Genomic DNA, 19,333 nt, shown 5'->3' on the forward strand with positions numbered 1-19,333 from the left:
AGATGGGAGGTTGATCTGATCTGCCAAGGACTGGGTGTGTGTCCCTGGGATCTGCATCATTCTCACTCCCTGCGAACTTCCCGGTGGGCAACAAGCACATCTCAGCACGAAATGTGCGAGAGCATTGCCACCATCTTCCTGTCCACAGCTCAGGCACACAGCCCTTCCCATCACTCACGACCAATTAATCTTTGATCAGACTCGATCGCTGCACTCAAGTTGCAGCTCACGACATCGAGTTTTGTTGTCCTTCGTGCATATACAAGTAAAGTTTGTTAAAAGTCATTTAATCGTAACTTTTTTCTCTGGTTGAAAACTATTTTGTATATAATAGTCTATTAATCCTCGTAGGGTAAAGGGAACGCTTTCCAAAAAGAATATTTCCTGCGGTAACTCGGGCTACTCTGTTATTTTGATATTACACTGTATTTGTGAATGGTTTTTAATAAAATTTATCAGGTTTCTAACCTCCCCTGACTGGTTCGTTTATTGCGTTGGCTTTGTTTGACTGCTTTGATCTGTCAAAAAAAAACCTCAAATGTTGAGCTACCGTAGGGAGGGGGAAAGTCCTGGCCTCAGTTTCTCTTCCTCTGAGACGCTACCCTGCATGGAGGGCGCTGTATAGGTGCAAGTTGTTCTTGTTTCTGGTGACCCTTGTTTCCAGTCGCTGGTGTTTGTCTTGAAATTATCCTTTGAGACACTCCGCCCGTGTCCTCTGGGATGTCAGAGTGCGAACGACCACCTCCTCTCTCCCCCCAGCTTGGTGTCGCTTTCAAGTGCTCCGAGACACTGAAGGGCACTTTGTGTCAATGCAAATTGTTGTTGGTGGTGGTCCTGCTGGCCTGCCGCACCCTAAAATAGTGTTCTGGGTCTGTCTAAAATCTTGTAGAGCTCTATAAAGGGCTCTCCTTCCACCCACGATACACCCACTAGCTTTGAACCTGCCCCGTTCAGGTGTGCGTCTCACCTTCAGGCGAGAGAAGGGTCGAGACTGTGTGTTGACTGCGAAGGGACCGAGTGGGAAAAACCTACTGTCTGCAGTGACACTGCGAGGCCACGAGAGGGCGCTCATGTTCTGCGATAAGTCCATTGGGAAGAGGACACAGTGTTGGAGATCACATCACTGAATAGGTTTGGACCCTTTGGTCTCAACTTGGCTCAACTGTCCTCCCACCACATCGTCAAGCTGTTCCTTAAATGGGTTCAGACTCCTGGCCTCAACCGGCTATTGATTACCCTCCGCGTAAAGAAATCGCTTTTTGATGTCTCACCTGAAGGTGGACACCGCTGTTAATGGAAACTTCCCCCCCACCACCACCACCCCCAACGCTGCGCTGGAACATCAGCCTGTAGACTGTGAGCTCAAAAGTCCTCCCTTGACTTGAATCCACAACCTTCTAACTCGGAGGCCAGAGCACCACCGACTGAACCAACGTGACGCCTTTGATCGGTCGGTCGGTTAGATAGAGAGCTGAAGAGGAAGAAACAACAAGAAGTTTTGTGTCTTACGCAGCGCCTTTCTCGTCAGAGGGACGTCTCGAGGCGTTGGGCTGTTAAGGGTTTGCACCCGAGCTGGGGTGGGGGGGTGTTGGAATCGAGAGGGGCGGAGGGCAGGCTGGGTGAAGGCGGGAGTGTGGCCGAAGGCGCCGTCAAAGAGGATAGACTTGAAACGGGCCTTGAAGGAGGTAAAGGGGGATTCAGGGACAGAGCGAGAGAGAGAGAGAGATAGAGAGATGGAGAGATAGATTAATTAATGATATTAAAGGTGGGAAAGGGATTAGAGCCATATAATGGCAGAGTGCTCCTAATGCTGACTATATATAGCAGCCGGCCAGCCCCGGGCACACAGCCTCTGGGCTTGCTGCCTGCGGATTAACGCGGTTTGGGCGAGTTAGAAATGATTGTTTCAGCTAAGTGCAGCGGTTAAGTAGGTTACTCGCTTGAACAGGAGATGCAACGAGCGAGCGAGAGACCCATTAAGCAAAACGGGCGCGCTCAAAGCCAGCCAGAGCGCCGCGATTAAAGCGAAGAGCCAACAGTTGGAGTGTGGAAAAGCAGTCCCGATCGAGTCTGCTCCCCGTCGCTTAATGGGACTGAGATCGCGGCTCCGAGAACCAAAGGGACGGAGGAATGGAGCGTACGGCCTTCAGTCGTCAAATCCAAATACTGTTAGCAGTTCAGGAATTCAGGATTTATTCCGTTCTGACTGGCTTGTGCTGTTAATGGATAACTTGAACGCTTAACCCCAACCCCCCCACCCCAACCCCCCACCCCCTCGCCCCGTCTCCCCTCCTCCGAGTTGCCTGGCTGCATGCAGTAGAAGTTCTCTTGTCGCTGCCCCGTTATGTTTGATTAACGTGTGTGTCGGATCAGTGGGAGGCAGTGAGTGAAATGTTTGCACGTTGGGGGGGGGGGGGGTGGTGGGTGGGGGCTGTGAGCGTTAGCAGCTTTTTTCACCACGTCACACACGGCGATTCCCTGCTGCCCGCTGCTCGGGGATTGAGAGAGGAGCAGTGAAGTCACGGCTGGGCTCGGAGACGGTGCGTGTGTGTGTGTTGTGCGTGTGTAACACTGCCTCCTTGACTTGTCCCCACCGCCGCCATGGCTGTCGCTCGGCAGACCTGGACCCTTGGGCTGCTCCTTGTCACGTCGCGTTTCGGTAAGTGTAACCTTCTCTCCACCGCGGGGAAACTTCTGGCAGCACGTCTCAAAGGATTTGGCCGTGGCCGGACTGTGTGTTTTGTGGTCCAAACGCGGCAGCAACGTTTACACAGCAAAGTCCCCCCACCAACCCAACCGTACAAGTGAATGACCGGCTCTCTCTTTTTTTAATCTGAGGGGGTTGTTGGCCGGGAGGTCAGGACAGAGAGAGAGGGAGAGGGAGAGAGAAACTCCCTTCTCTTTTCAAGTGGTGTCACGGGATCTTTCACATCCAAACAGCAGAGTGATCCACAATGTGTCACTGCATCTCTTGGTAAATGACAACAAACAACAACACATTAGGTTCGCACTGCGCCTCTCGCCTCGAGAGCACGTCCCAAGGCGCTGGACATTCAGAGATTTGGACCCGAGCTGGGGGGGGGGGGCTTGGATCAGGAGGGGTGGAGGGCGGGGAGGGTGGAGGTAGGCAGGTGACCGAAGGCAACAGTCAAAGAGGAGGGTCTTGAGATGGGCCTCGGAGGAGGTAAGGGAGGGGGTGAGGCGGAGGAGTTCCAGAAGGTGGGAGGCAGAAAGGCTGAAGGCCCGACCTTCATTGTAAGCGCTTTGAGATGTCTCCGTGAAGGTGGTGAATATCTGGAACTGTCTCTCTCTCTCTCTCTCTCTCTCTCCCAAAAGGCTGGGCTTACGGCTGCATCCATTCACATCTTCGAAACAGAGGTGGAGAGATATTTGTTAAATCAGGGCATCAAGGGATAAGGGGTAAGGGCGGGTAATTGGAGTTGAGGTACAGATCAGCTGTGATCTAGTAGAATGGTGGAACAGGCACGAGGGGCTGAATGGCCTCCTCCTGTTCCTATATTCCTATGATAAGGCACTATATCAAATGTAAGGATTATAATGATGATTACGATGATAATTTCTGTTCACAGCTGTGGTGGAGCTGATCTCGGTGTTGACCTCCCGCCCAGAGATCACTGTGAATGTTGGCACAGACGCGCTCCTGGATTGCAAGTACACGACTGCGATCGGAACCAGTTTCACTCTGGATTGGCGGTTTGTCCCAGGCTCAGCACCCAACGCGCAAGCGATGAAGGTAGGCGAGTGGGGTGAGGGGAGGTGGGGGGGTGGGGGGGTGGGGGGGAGGCGCACAGGAACTGGAGGAGGCCATTCAGCCCACCCAGCCTGTGCCACTGCTTTAGTTAGTGGATCTCAGCAGACAGTTATAATCATCTCCGCATTTGATATGGCGTCATCGGACATCTCAAAGTTGGAGGCTTTGCATTTGGTATAAAATGCCAAAAAAGATATAAAATCCACAAAATAGTCACTTCACTTTACAGCATATTCTGTGAAGCGCTTTGAGACGTCTCAACAACGTGACGAGGCACGATATCAAATGCAAGGTTTATTATTATTATTATTATCATTATAAATCCTCTTACAGGCTTTTACTTTAAACTGTAGTGACTGTGTATTTTGTAGACGTCCCCACAAACAGTCATGAAGTGAGCGACCAGCTTCATCTGGGGGATGGTTGGCCAGGACTCAGGGAGAGAGAGAGAGACTCCCTTCTCTTTCTCTTCGTGTTGTGTGTGTTTAGATTCTGTACTATACGAACGGGGAAACCTACAAACTGGGGCCTAAGAGCAAACGGCTAAAACTAGTGAACGAACCTCCAACCCGAGGCATTGCCTCCATTCGTCTGGAGAAGACAGAGTCCTCGGACTCCGGCAAATACATCTGCGACATAAACAACCCGCCGGACTTTGCCGGAACGTCCGAAATATTTGTCAATTTGATCGTTCAAGGTAAGGAAGCTTTCAGCCACCACCACAACAACTTGCATTTAGGTAGCGCCCCCTCACACAGGGGAGCGCCTCAGAGCGCTTGACCGTGGCGGAGCCTGACAGGGAGGTGACCGAGGGCACGGTTCAAGAGGAAGGTCTTCAGGCGGGACCTGAAGATGGGGGAGGAAGGGGGCAATGCGGAGGTGATGGAGGGAGGGAGTTCCAGAATTTCGGGGCGTAGTGGCCGAAAGAACGGCCGCCGAGGGTGGAACGGAGGGCACGGGGGGGGGGACAAGCAGGAGGCCGGAGACAGTCGAGCGGAACGGGGATTCATTGACTATTTTGTTTCATTCTGTGCTGTGCAGTCCCACCATCCACTCCACAGTGCACAGTGTCAGGCAAACCCCACGTGGGGAACAACATCACATTGTCCTGCCGGTCAACGGAAGGCCGTCCATCTCCAGTCTACGTGTGGTCAGAAGTCAATCCCAGCCCTGGGACATCCGCAGCTACTAACGTAAAGAAAGGTACTTTGCCCTCTCTCAAATATGTATTCCATTTATTCTTCTGGTAAATACCGCGTCCACCTTGTTTATTTTGCTGATGGAAGGGGCGGTGGTAGCCTCGGTTACTAGTTTACCAGATTACCAGGTTAGTTACTAGGTTATGATGTGCGTTCCTGACCTGGGGTGAAGATCCCTGAGATGGGAGGTTGATATTTTGCTCACCGGGTATCTCAAGCCACAGTCTTAACCCTAACAGTCCCAGTTGCACCGATGATCAGAGGAACTATATTTGGTTTACATTGCTACGTGGGTCGGCATCCAATTTGTAGATCGATTTCTATAACATTTCCTGATTTTCTCTAGCTCCTTATTTTACCGTTGTCATCACTTGGGATAATAGTCACATCAATAACACAACATGTACAAATCTATGGGATTCTGTATGATAATATCTGACTCGCTGCAGCTGATTGCTCTGTCTGTATGTACTTGTGAATCCCAGATGTTTTTATATAGTCTATGAAGTGCTTTGAGACATCGAGAAGACATGATGAGGTGCTATGTCAAATGCAAGGATTATTATTATTATTATTATTATTATTATGTTGTTTCTTGATGTCATTTTTGCTGGTCGATGTTCGTACCAGTTAGTGTTTACATCAATATCAAAGTGTCTAATTATTATTATTATTATTATTATTAATGCGCTTCTGCCTCCGGTTCCATATTATTGTGGAGTCCTGGAGCATATTAGTTAGTGCACTTGCTTTGCAAGCGAGAGGACCTGGGTTCCATTACATACTGTGTAACTGGCTTTGAAAGTCTAGCTCCCGGCTCGCTGAATAATTAATGACAGCACTGAGAGAAGTCTTCACACTGTGTTTGTTAGTAAGATATTCAGACCTGACTCGATTTAAACCACCGCAAGTTTACCCAACCCTAAAGTTGCTGTTGCTAGGATATCCCCAGCGGGGCGAATTCTAATAATAATAACAATAATCCTTGCATTTGATATAGCGCCTTAGCAAGTCGTCGAGACGTCTCAAAGCGCTTCACAGACTATGCTATACAGTGAATTCACTATGAGTGAAACGCGGCAGCCAATTGCACACAGCAGTGTCCCACAAACAGTTGTGGATTAAGTGACCAAATGATTATTATTTTTCTTTGGAAGGGATTATTTACCCCTGGAAAGCGATCCACCAATCGACTAATAACCGGGTTCCTACTTACTACGGGGTAAACAGAAGCGCGCGGAGTAAAGAAACTTACCTAAGGTTTCGCCCTGGGCCTCTGGATAGACCTTCGAGTGGGACAGAGGGATTGGGACAGACTTACAAGGTTTGTAAAAGATGAATTAGCGTTAGTCTCTTCCTCTTTGTTGTTTCAGACAACAGTAAAGGCACGCTGACCCTTCGCAACCTGACGGAGGGAAACTCTGGCACCTATCGCTGTGTGGCGTCCAACATCCTGGGGCAAGACTTGTGTCATGTGGTGCTGACAGTCACGTGTAAGAGGAGATTTCTTCCGCGGAGTTTATCCAGATGTTCTCGCTGCAGAACCGGTGGGGGAGTGGGGAGGGAGGTGACGTATGATATGACCGGCAACAATTATTACTCTGTCACTTTGTCCAGAATGGGGCCAAGGCATAGAAATATCTGTTTGCTCGCGCAAACCCATCTTCTAAACTATGCAGTTTGTGTGTTCAGGGCTTTGAGTACACAGTTTGGGCTGATGTATTGTCGGAAGCGCTGGCTTTAGGATGAGGTGTTCAGGTGGATGTTAAAGATCCCGCGGCACTATTGGAAAACAGAAAGGGAGTTTCTCCCTCTCTCCTGGTGTCCTGGCCAACAATCCTCATCCAAATAAAGTTCGATGAACTCACTTCACGGCTGTTTGTGAGACACTGCTGTGTCCAAATTGGCTGCTGCATTCACTTACAAGATACACTCCCAATACAAATTTCTCCCTCTCTATACACATATATACATATATGTACATATATGAAATGCCTTTCACATTGGGAGGATGTCCCAAGGCACTGCACAGCAAATCCACTGTAAATATTCAAGGCTTTATACCAAAGGTAAGGATTATTCAGATTTACGTGACTCAAAAACCTGCGGAATAGTTGCTCAGTGCAGATACGTCCGCGGAGATTTGACTTCTATTTTTTAAAAGGTCTTCTTTTTCCCCCCCAACTTTGCTGGCCGACAGATAACAATGAGCTGGGGGTGATTGTGGGAGCAGTGTTTGGCACCAGCATTGCATTAATTCTCATTGGGGCCGTCGCTTACTGCCTACTTCACCGGAGGGCAGACCATCCCAAGCCTGTGTTCGTTGGAAATGAATTGAGGTATTTGAATTATTTATGTATGTATTCATTTATTTATTTATTTATTTATTTATTTGTGGCCCTCGGGCCCCCTCCGTTCCACCATCCGTGGCCGCGCTCTTCAGCCATTACGCCCCGAAATTCTGGAACACTCTCCGTCTATCTCTCCGCCTCGCCCGTTCCTTCCCCACCGTCAGGTCTCACCTGCCGGTTGACAAACACCTTCCGGTCGCTCATCCTAAGCTTTTGTACTTCACAGAGAGGATGCCTTGGCCCCGGGGAAAGACCCCAACTCTCAACTACTAGAATCTTCCATCGCCCTGAGGCCTGGGGTTAGCCACAGCACGGACTCAAAGTACAACATTGTGGTGTGAAAGATTTCCTGTTGTTTGGGATGGGTGGGGTGTGAGTCGGGGGTGGGGTGGGGTGTGAGTCGGGGGTGGGGTGGGGTGTGAGTCGGGGGTCGGGTGGGGTTTGAGTCGGGGGTCGGGTGGGGTTTGAGTCGGGGGTCGTCGGATGGTGAAGGGGAGGTCAAAATATCCTTGTTTTTAGGAGTAATATTCCTTGGATTTCCTACAGTGATAATGATAATAATCCTCGCATTGGGTTCAGCGCCTTTTCGTGTCGTTCAGACGCCTCAGAGCGCTTCGCGGAATCCGCCTGTTAAGTGTGTAGTGACTGTGCATTTTGTGGGCAGATTGGGGCAGCTGATTGCACACAGCAGCGGGAGGGACATTATCAGCCCCGGAAAGCGATCTGCCGGGTAAAGCGGAGTGAGGAAACTTGCCCAACCATTAATGTCAGAGCTGTCTCAAAGCGCTTCACGGGGCAAAGGACCGCGAAGTGTAGTGACTGTCGCATTTTGTCGTGACAGTCAGTTTCCGCACACCTGCAGCCAACCCGCCAGGAAGAAAACCACCGGCTATATGCCAGGGAGGAATGTCGGCCAGGACGCCGGGAGAGGGAAAAACTCCCTTCTCTTTCCCAAAAGCCTTGCGGGATCCTTCGGGTTCCGCCCGAACGGGGCCTCGGAGCGGGGCGGAGTGGGGGTTGGGGGGGCACGGGCGAGGTTTTAACGTCTCCTCCCACGGACGGCGTCTCCGGCAGATGCCGGGATGGGTGGGGGGGGGGGCGGGGGGGGGTGGGGGGGGCCGGGGTCGCGGATTGCGCGGCGAGTTTAACCCTTTCCAGGTTGTGCGCTGTCGATAAACGGGGGAACGGCAGAAATAAAATGGAGCTCGTGTTTGACTCAGCGACTGTTTCACATCAAAGCGCTTTGCGGGGGATACACTGTCGAGTGCAGTGACTGTGTACATCACTCCCTCTTTCACACTCTATCTCTCTCTCTCTCTCGCTCCCCTTTTCCTTTCTCTCTCGTCTGGCGCACTCTCTTCTTCTTTGTCTCTATCTCACTCACTCAGTCACCCGCACGCGCCCGCGCACACAGACAGAGGGAGTGAGGGTGACACACACACACACACACACAGACGGAGGGAGTGAGGGTGACACACACACACACACACACACACACTGTGTCTGTGGGGGTAGTGCTGGTGGGACATTCTCTGTTGTGTGAGGGTTGTTGCTCGGCAACCGGACAACACTCACCTGTCAACAAAACTCAAATGAACTGAAACTAACAGAGAAACAGAGAGGGACACACACAGGGAGTGAGGGTGAGAGCCACACACACACACACAGGGAGTGAGGGTGAGAGCCACACACACACACACAGGGAGTGAGGGTGAGAGCCACACACACACACAGGGAGTGAGAGTGAGAGCCACACACACACACACACAGGGAGTGAGGGTGAGAGCCACACACACACACACACACACACAGGGAGTGAGAGTGAGAGCCACACACACACACACAGGGAGTGAGGGTGAGAGCCACACACACACACACACACACACAGGGAGTGAGAGTGAGAGCCACACACACACACACAAAGGGAGTGAGGGTGAGAGCCACACACACACACACACAGGGAGTGAGGGTGAGAGCCACACACACACACACAGGGAGTGAGGGTGAGAGCCACACACACACAGGGAGTGAGGGTGAGAGCCACACACACACACAGGGAGTGAGGGTGAGAGCCACACACACACACACACACACACACAGGGAGTGAGGGTGAGAGCCACACACACACACAGGGAGTGAGGGTGAGAGCCACACACACACACACACAGGGAGTGAGGGTGAGAGCCACACACACACACACAGGGAGTGAGGGTGAGAGCCACACACACACACACACACAGGGAGTGAGGGTGAGAGCCACACACACACACACACAGGGAGTGAGGGTGAGAGCCACACACACACACACACACAGGGAGTGAGGGTGAGAGCCACACACACACACACACACACAGGGAGTGAGGGTGAGAGCCACACACACATACACAAAGGGAGTGAGGGTGAGAGCCACACACACACACACACAGGGAGTGAGGGTGAGAGCCACACACACACACACACAGGGAGTGAGGGTGAGAGCCACACACACAGGGAGTGAGGGTGAGAGCCACACACACACACACACAGGGAGTGAGGGTGAGAGCCACACACAGGGAGTGAGGGTGAGAGCCATACACAGGGAGTGAGGGTGAGAGACACACACCCACACACAGAGAGAGAGAGGGGGAGTGAGGGTGAGAGACACACACCCACACACAGAGAGAGAGAGGGAGTGAGGGTGAGAGACACACACCCACACACACACACACAGAGGGGGAGTGAGGGTGAGAGACACACACCCACACACACACAGAGAGAGGGGGAGTGAGGGTGAGAGACACACACCTACACACACAGAGGGAGAGAGGGAGTGAGGGTGAGAGACACACACCCACACACACACACAGAGAGAGGGAGTGAGGGTGAGAGACACACACCTACACACACAGAGGGAGAGAGGGAGTGAGGGTGAGAGACACACACCCACACACAGAGGTAGAGAGAGCCTGAGAGTCAGCGTTGCCCCCATGTCGGTGCCCTTCTCCAACACTCCGCTGCGGATCCCGCGAGGGTTTGGCAGTCTCCTGGAGGGGCTGAGCCGGGAGGTGTTGCGGGAACAGCCGCAGGACATCATCGGCTTCGCTTCCAGATACTTCCAGCGCTTACTGAGGATCCGAGAAGGTATCAGGGACCGCCCCCCCCCCCCCCAGTGCACCCCCCACCTGCCCCAGCACAACCGCCCTCACCCCCCACCTCCCCCAGCACAACCGCCCTCACCCCCACCTCCCCCAGCACAACCGCCCTCACCCCCCACCCACCCCAGCACAACCGCCCTCACCCCCACCTCCCCCAGCACAACCCCCTCACCCCCCCCACCCCACACAACCCCCTCACCCCACCCCAGCACAACTCACCCCCCACCCCCCAGCACAACCGCCCTCACCCCCCACCCACCCCAGCACAACCGCCCTCACCCCCCACCTCCCCCAGCACAACCGCCCTCACCCCCCACCCACCCCAGCACAACCCCCTCACCCCCACCACCCCAGCACAACCGCCCTCACCCCCACCCCCAGCACAACCACCCTCACCCCCCACCCCCCAGCACAACCCCCTCACCCCCACCCACCCCAGCACAACCCCCTCACCCCCCACCCCCAGCACAACCACCCTCACCCCCACCCCAGCACAACCGCCCTCACCCCCACCCACCCCAGCACAACCACCCTCACCCCCCACCTCCCCAGCACAACCGCCCTCACCCCCCACCCCCAGCACAACCACCCTCACCCCCACCCCCCAGCACAACCCTCACCCCCACCCCAGCACAACCACCCTCACCCCCCACCCCCAGCACAACCACCCTCACCCCCCACCCCCCAGCACAACCGCCCTCACCCCCCACCCACCCCAGCACAACCGCCCTCACCCCCACCCCAGCACAACCGCCCCCCCCCCACCTCCCCAGCACAACCGCCCTCACCCCCACCCCCAGCACAACCGCCCTCACCCCCCCCACCCCAGCACAACCACCCTCACCCCCCACCCCCAGCACAACCACCCTCACCCCCCACCCACCCCAGCACAACCGCCCTCACCCCCCACCCACCCCAGCACAACTGCCCTCACCCCCCAGCACAACCGCCCTCACCCCCCACCCCCAGCACAACCGCCCTCACCCCCCACCCCCAGCACAACCGCCCTCACCCCCCCCCCCCCCCCCCAGCCCACCGCAGCTCAGCCCCATCCACCTCCATCTCTCTCCCTGAGACAGTCAGTGCTACAGATGGGGAGAGAGACAGAGACAGACACAGAGAGACAGAGATACCACACAGAGAGAGACAGACGGAGCGAGGGGCAGCCCTCAAACTCCTTTCCCTTTAATTATATTTAAAAACATATACCGCTGATATATATATATGTTTATATGTTTGGAAACGTTTATATATATGTTTGGAAACGTTTATATATATGTTTGGAAACGTTTGTGAATGTTGTAACCACTTTGACTTCGGTTCCCAGGTTCATGTCTCCTATTCAGTTAAATAAGTAATAATATTTATTATTATTGTTGTTACTGTTATTGTTACTTATTGTTATTGTTAAGATAATACACGAACAGCAAAATAAATAATAATTATAATAAAACAAATAAACAGTAACATAAATAATAATATTTTACTGCTTGTTGTTATTAATAATAATCCTTACATTAGCTTTAAACGTAACGGCTTAGCACATGGTCGAGATGTCTCGATGCGCCTCAAGGGATGCACAGTACTGTAAAGCGTAGTGACTGTGTATTTTGTGAACGCAACTCGGCAGCCGGTTTGCGAACAGCAATGTCCCACAAACAGCAACGGTGTGAGTGACCAATTCTATCCGGGGGAGGATTGTCGGCCGGGGACACTGGGAGAGAAAGAGAGAAACTCTCTTCTCTTTTCAAACAGCGCCGCGGAATCTTTCACGTCCGCCTGAACAGGCACCCCACCAGCGCTGCATTGATCGAAGGAGCCGGAGAGCACATCCGTCCTCTAACCCACTCACGATAACACCGTTCGGACGTTAAAGAAACAGAATGGTGATTCCGTGCAATGGTTTGCGGAACTCGGCATCTTGCGGGTTATGAATTGGGGGGGTGGGGAGGTTGGGCGGAGCTAGGGGTGAGGGGGGTGAGAGGTGGGGGGGCGGGTGGGGTGGCTTGGCTTGTGCTGGTGGGGGTGGCTGGTGGGGCGCTGGAGGACATGAATGTTTGAGGAGAGGAAAGCCGGTCCGATGATGCGATCCAGCCATTGTGACCCTGGAGGAGTGAGATAAGCACTCGCACATTTCCACCCTCCCCTCCCCTCCCCTACCCGCCCCTCCCCACACACACAAAACTGCTCAGTGAAGGACCAGCAAAGAGAAACCCCCAAAAACGCTGGCAAGGCAAGAGTTCAAAGGTGTGTGTGGGACTCGGAGAAATTGGGAGAGATTAAGCCAGAAACTGAGGTACTTTATGGTTGAACTGCCTGTAGGATACGATGGCGAGTTGGTAGATTTGGAGTCTGGTGCGGTCACTCACCCCTTTACCCCTTCAGTATTGCTACCTCTGTGACCTACAAACTCCTTACTGACCTGCTGCGCCCTCCGCTCAGCGGACTCCGGCCTGCTTCACACCCCCCCCCTCAACCTTTGCCCGCCTAACCATTTCTGCCCCCTCCTGATCCCGAATCCCCAGCCCGGGGGCAATTCCCTGACCGCCCAGCTCCTCGGGCCGTTCCTCCCGACGTGAAAGGTGCCGTGTACCTGTGTCGCCTGTGGTTGTCTGGTAACTTTTCTTTATGCGGCCCACGTGTTGTTTTTCAAACGGCTGATGGAAATGCCGAGTCCTGCAAATCTGTGCGGATAAGTAGTCGTAAAGCTTTAAATTGGCCTTTTGGCGAGAGACAGAACTGGTACCAGTCTGTACGCTGCGTTCTGGACCAGCATTCGGGAGAATAAGGAACCCTAATTTAAACATTGGGATATTGAAACAAATGGCATTTCTTAATTGTCGTCAGTTAAACTGTTGGCCACCAGCTGGCAATAAACCCCTCAACAAAGTAATTTCTTCCTTATCAGGATCCAGTTGTCTCCCATCTTGTTTCTTTTCGTCAGCCTCTCTGCCCCCACCCTTTGGAACTCCATCCCACAGTCCCTTCCTCTCGCCTACTCCACCGCCTCCTTCAAGGCCATTCTCAAGAACTTCCTCCCCGACCGCGACTTCGGTCACCCTACCCTTCCCCGCCCTCCACCCCACCTGATCCCAACCCCCAGCCTGGGTCCAAATCCCCGACTGTCCAGTGCCTTGGGACGTCCTCCCGACCCGCGTATATGTAATTTGTTGTTGCTATCGCTGTCGAGCTCTAAAAATATACACGTTGTTAATATAATGTTTTAATAAAGTCTGTTATAATGGCTACTGTTTCACAGTTTGCTTCTCTTTCTCCCAACTCAAGAAACCGGTGTGGACCCTGCAGATTGGGCAGCGAGGTTAGAGGATAGGTTCTACAATAACCATATATTTAAGGTAAGGTCACCTCAGGAACTGGGACACACTTGAGAGACACTTTACACAACTCAAACGATGAAGGTCTATTTGAATAAACATTGACGTTGTCGGCTGAGCTTATGCAATTGACTGAACTTGGGGGCTGTTGTCGTTTTGTCAAGCGCTCCGAGACACTGCCCCGTGTAAAAGGCGCTATGTAAATACAAGTTTTTCTGTTGATTATCTGAACAATATCCCCTCGTGTATCTCACAGGAGAAAGTTGTCCATGTTGTAAAGGAGGAACAAGTGCTCCCTGAGACAATCAGTACAGCCTACCTGGAAAAAGATGATATGGTGAGTGACCCTGCGATCAAAGGAGACCCCAATCCCTTTGTGGAGTCCTGTTGGTAGGGGTTAGAGCACTCGCCTCACAAGCGAGGGATCCTGGGTTCGATTCCCGGGCAGGGCGAAACCTGAGGCGAGTTTCCTTACTCCACCCACACGCCTCTGGTTACCAGCAGTGAGTAGGAACCCGGTTAGCGGATCGCTTTCTGGGGGACGCTGCTGTGCGCAGTTGGCTGCCACGTTTCGCCCACAAAGTATACAGTCAATTCACTTCACAGTATATTCTGTGAAGCGCTTTGAGACGTCTCAAAGACGTGATAAGGCACTGTATCAGATACAAGGCTTATTATTATTATTATTAAAGAGGACAAGGAACTTGTGGCCAACTGCATTATTCACATTGCCTCACTTATGCTCACACAGGCTAAAGTGGATACATCTGGCAGCCTAGAGAAGAAGGTCGTTGCCAAGTGTATAAAGAAGCCAGTGCAGGGCACCACCTCCACCACAGAGCCCACTGCCCCCCAGCCTGAGGTACTGTCCACGGCCCCAAACCCCATCAGCTTGGCTCAGTTGGTAACACGCACCAAATCATTCGCTGTTTCCCGAGAGACGTTGCTTCCTGCAAATTGGCTGCCGCTACGCACAGTCACTCCACCTTGCAATGAATTCCAGCGAAGCGCTTTGTTGTCACGGTTGCCGCTCGTTGCTATTAATCCTTCTGTTCCTCGCAGCCGCTGAAGCCTATCGGCAGCCCGGAGCCCATCCACGTTGAAGATCCGAAGAGCTTTTCAGTTATCTCGCCCATCTCTCTGCCAGTTACCCCGCCATTCCAGGAAGGGCCAGAAAAAGAGGAAGCCAAAGAAATAACTGAGATGGTAAATGACTCAGCCGAGGCTTGGGAACGCTCTGTCTCTCTGGGAAGGCTACCCTGCGTGAGGGGCTCTGTGTGAAACACAAGTTGTTGCTGTTGTTATTGGGGAAGTGGGGGAGGGAGGGAGGAGGTGACCGTGAGCACGGCTGAAGAGGAAGGTCTTCAATCGGGATCTAAAAGAAGGGATGGAGGGGGCGAGGCGGAGGGATCGGGGGAGAGAGTAACAGAGTTTTGGGGCCAGCGGCTGAAAGCGTGGCTTCTGATGGTGGAGGGGAGGTCAAGCCGGAAGCCAAAGGCAGCGGGTAGTGGGGTGGGGAGAAAGCAGGTCAGAGCGGTGGGGGAGGTGCCAGGGCGGGGTGGAAGGATTTGTAGACCTGGGGTTCTGTAAGCCAGCAACTTAGACCTGGGTGTTTTTTGTGTGTGCTCTTCCCCCCCCCCCCCCACCCCCTCCCTCCCCCAGGCAAAGGAAGACACCACACACCAAACCGAGAATCAAGCTGCCGTGAGGATCCAAGCCGTGTACAGGGGCTACATGACAAGAAAGAAACTGGTGAAAGGGAATGCAACCGAGTGAGTGAGCGAGTGAGCGAGCGAGTGAGTGAGTGAGTGAGCGAGCGAGTGAGTGAGTGAGTGAGTGAGCAAGTGAGTGCGTGCTCTGGTTTGATGGACTCAGGGTGATATCAGAGAGAGTTGAGAGGCTACCTCTGTTTGTACCCCTCCTCCTCCCACCCCCCCCCCCCCACCCCCACCCCTGTGCCTCCTCCATTGTGATACCGCAGTTTATAATTGTTTCAGTAAAACCCGTGGTGCTACAGTAAAAAAAAAATGAATTGTACTGCTAACTCTGTTTTGTTTCACATGTAAGTTGCCGAACGGAACGTTTTATGGCCTAGAATTGCCGCACATGCGCACACACACACACGCACACGCACACAAACGAGCGCCCGCACACGGACGCACACACACACGCGCGCGCGCGCGCGCACACACACACACAAAACAAAAAGCTGCCTTTATCCGTGTCGTTTCCTGGACGCGTCCAGAAAAAAAAAACTTGTGAAAAGGTAACTGGTTAAACATGATGGTGGCGGTTTGAAACGGCGAGGTCAACGCTAAAGCCCTGTGTACAATCAGTTTAAACGCCGATAATAGTTCAGTGCAATCCCTTCGATGAGGTTTTATCTTGCAGCACATGATAGGATTCATTGGCTCAAATCTAGCGCTGTGGGTTTTGATGGGTTAGCACAGAAGGAACCTTTTTAGGAAACGGCGAATGTTTGCAACTGTTTTGGTTCACCCATCGGAATTGGTTGGTTTTTAAAAAAAAAAGCAGAAGTCGCTGGGGACGCTCAGGAGGTCAGGCAGCATCTACGGAGAGAGGAAAATGAGCTAAAGTTTCAGGTCGATGGCCTTTCGTCGGAGCTGGTTGATTCTCTGTCTCTCAGACCCTGTGTGAAAGGGTGGGAACCTCAGCTGATCAGTGTGATTAGCCCTCCTTCCTGCTCTAACCTCGATCTCCTCAGAGACCAAACAGAAATATTTAACATACGGTAGGAAGGGAAGAAAAACTATGCCTGTGATCTCACAGGAAGTATTTCTCAGAGGGTTATTCATGACTGGATGCAATGCCCAGTTTCTCCTTGGACGGACGCATCCTGATTACCTAATTCTGGGGAGTATTAATAACCGCAGGTTGGCAAGAGCCAAGGCTTGGGGCGGAGTCCAGGGTGTGCGTTGGGGGAACTGCTGGAGTCTAACCAGCTAAGCCCCCATAGGTTGCCACTGAGGGTGCTGTCTGGCAAGCTTTCCCGCTGCTTGTCCAGCTAGGACCACCCTACCCATTCGGCCGATCAACTCTGCGGTGTTTCCCCACGAAAGGCACCCTACGTAAATGCGAACTGTAACTTCCAAATTGTGCCCTTCACCTAATGTGGTTTTCTTTCATCTGAGCCACCTAAACTTCCGTGATATTTATTATATTATTATCACTGATTTCTGCCTGGTGTGAAATGCGAGGAAGGTACCGTTTGAGCTTTTTAGGGCTTCAGTCAAGCAAGAGTCCCGTGGAGCATTCTCATCTTACTCAGGACAGTCGCTAGGAGAGGAATTGGCCTCAGATGTTCTCCTCGCTCAGACTTCAGTTAACAGAGAGAGAGACTATCAGGATTAGGTAAGCCAGTGAGCGCTGCAAGCAGCAAGTCGTGGAAAGCAATACAAAAAAGGTTTAGAAATTAATCTATTGAGTCTCGTAGTGTAGTGGTTAGTGCGCTCGCCTCGCAAGCGAGAAGACCCCGGGTTTCATTTCGGGGCGGGGTGAAACCTTAGGCTAGTTCTTTTTTAAAAAAAATTGATAGGGAACGTTGCTTTCACCCCGGCCAAATTAACGATGGTCTGATCTGCAAATCCCATGTTGTGGGTCTTCCTCATATCTTGAGACAATGGTACAATTTGATGGAGATGGTCTAACGATGGCACAATTTCTTTACACAGAGCTGATGGTGACTTGTTGCCACAGGAGTATGCAGACGGGGGCGCTAGCGAGTACAGCTCGGAAGAAGAGTTGACTTTCGCGGACGAAGACAACTTTGGCGTGACGGGAACCTTTGGGGTCGAGGGGGAAGAAGAGCCCAGTGGCAGAATGGAGGATGAGCAGAGAGGAGAGGTAGTGGCCGACCGGGCAAGCGTTGGCATTTGTGCCAGCCAGCTCATGAACCCGCTGGAGAAAAGTTACACGATTGAGGGAAGAGCGAGCTTTGAGGATGTTAATGCGGACATTTGTGGCACTGAGCTACGTCCTGACACGAGAGAGAACAGTATGTTTGAGGAGGAGATAAAAAGCCGAACAGACAATCGGGATATCTGTGCGGCTGAGTTGGGTTTCGAAGGTTTGACCGAGGTGACATTTGGTGACACGGCGAATGTTGACGGCTGTGGCACGGAATTGGGAGGTCCTCTCGTTGGGGAAGAGATTGATCTTGGAACGCCTGAGAATGCTGATGTGTTGGGCCAGGGGGACCATTTTGACCAAGCTCCCTCCGAAGGTGGGGACCTCAGTGAAATTGGGCACCAAGTTTCCGACGATGGAGATGAGAGTCAAGAGGGCGACATCGAAGACGAGAGAGGAGAAGAGTTAGAGCCATCGGAATTGGCTGAAACCAAGGAGGAAGTATTTCATTCGTGGACGAAACGCAGGCCGTGGAGAAAGCAGAGAGTGTGGTAAGAGTGGACCGTCTTATTTTCTCAAAGTTGCGATTTTATTTTTGTAAGTTACATTTCACTGCAAAAAGACAGACATTTAATCATATTTTTGGCACTGTTATCTGACAACTCCACTCCACCTGCCTTTTCCTATCCATCAGGCATGAAGGATTCTTCCTGAATCATTAATAATACGGATTGGAAAGCCTACAGTGTTGACGGCGAAGACCTCGTCGTTTTAAAATTAAGGGAATTTATGGAAAATGGTTAAATTCAGCCCTAGTTTGTAGAACGGACATGATGGGCCGAATGACCTTATTCTGTGCTATAAATTTCCGTTGTTCTAACTGGTTGTTTGGGGGTGAGGAAACAGGTTGAATGGCAGGCGACTGATGCTCCGAGACCCTGCCCTGCAAAAGGGGGGGCTACATAAAAGTCGTCGTTGTTGTTGTTGTACAATTCACACCCCCTCTCCTTCCCACGCAAATATAGGAAGACGTTTTAAGTAACATCTGCCCAGCTGAATGTCACTGGTTTCTCCTGTTGGAGGGATAGAGAGGTTAATCTCTGCTCACCTCTTCTCATCAATCAGAGGCTTTTCTCTGGTATTTATTCTCGGCTCTCTTTGAACCCCAGTCGATGCATCAATGCCCATTTTTTTGGAGGCAGTTGTCTAAAATTGCGCACAGCCATTCTAAATACAGCCCCAACGGTGAGCTCTATACAAGGTTAAAATAACCTGTTTTGCCCTATAATCGAATGCCTTTGAGAAACGTTCTATTTCTGTTTCTCTACAGATAGTGTCCTGGTTGTCACTCAACAACAATCTTGCCCTGTTGTCAGCCCGGAAGGCCATTTTGTAGAGTCCAGTGGTGGAGTGGTTAGAGCACTCGCCTCGCGAGCGAGAGGATCCAGGTTCGATTCCCGGGCAGGACGAAACCTTAGACAAGTTTCCTTACCCCCGCGCACGCCTCTGTTTACCCAGCAGTAAGTGGGAACCCGGTTGTTAGTCAATCGATTGGTGGATCACTTTCCGGGGGTAACAATAATCCCTCACTCAATCCATAACTGTTCGTGGGACGCTGCCGTGCACGATTGGCTGTCGCGTTTCTCCCACAAAATACGCAGTCACTACACTTTAC

At 52.1% G+C, this 19,333-nt stretch overlaps 2 protein-coding genes across 2 annotated transcripts in view; both read left to right on the top strand.

The window, feature by feature from the left end:
* Window positions 1–3,748: 3,748 nt before the first annotated feature.
* Window positions 3,749–7,663, top strand: LOC121850752 (V-set and immunoglobulin domain-containing protein 2-like). Its single transcript, XM_042343823.1, has 6 exons — window positions 3,749–3,754; window positions 4,262–4,469; window positions 4,814–4,975; window positions 6,345–6,464; window positions 7,172–7,310; window positions 7,549–7,663. The coding sequence occupies exons 1-6, from the start codon at window positions 3,749–3,751 to the stop codon at window positions 7,661–7,663; spliced, it is 750 nt and encodes a 249-aa protein (XP_042199757.1).
* Window positions 7,664–10,249: 2,586 nt separating this feature from the next.
* spa17 (sperm autoantigenic protein 17) overlaps window positions 10,250–19,333 on the top strand; it is a 29,009-nt gene continuing 19,925 nt past the window's right edge. The window contains exons 1-7 of the mRNA XM_042343992.1: window positions 10,250–10,442; window positions 13,742–13,812; window positions 14,048–14,128; window positions 14,543–14,653; window positions 14,854–14,997; window positions 15,454–15,563; window positions 17,484–18,209. Coding sequence (XP_042199926.1) covers window positions 10,289–10,442; window positions 13,742–13,812; window positions 14,048–14,128; window positions 14,543–14,653; window positions 14,854–14,997; window positions 15,454–15,563; window positions 17,484–18,209 — 1,397 coding nt within the window. The 5' untranslated portion in view covers window positions 10,250–10,288. The remainder of the gene's footprint in view (window positions 10,443–13,741; window positions 13,813–14,047; window positions 14,129–14,542; window positions 14,654–14,853; window positions 14,998–15,453; window positions 15,564–17,483; window positions 18,210–19,333) is intronic.

The sequence above is a fragment of the Callorhinchus milii genome, unplaced genomic scaffold, assembly GCF_018977255.1.
Source record: "Callorhinchus milii isolate IMCB2004 unplaced genomic scaffold, IMCB_Cmil_1.0 Scaffold25, whole genome shotgun sequence".
NCBI lineage: Eukaryota > Metazoa > Chordata > Chondrichthyes > Chimaeriformes > Callorhinchidae > Callorhinchus > Callorhinchus milii.

What these genes read in the sequence shown, in the direction of transcription:
- LOC121850752 (XM_042343823.1), top strand. An exon ending in AGCTACTAACGTAAAGAAAG is followed by an intron (nt 4,976 to 6,344) that starts GTACTTTGCCCT and finishes TTGTTGTTTCAG; the next exon opens with ACAACAGTAAAGGCACGCTG. An exon ending in TTCGTTGGAAATGAATTGAG is followed by an intron (nt 7,311 to 7,548) that starts GTATTTGAATTA and finishes TGTACTTCACAG; the next exon opens with AGAGGATGCCTTGGCCCCGG.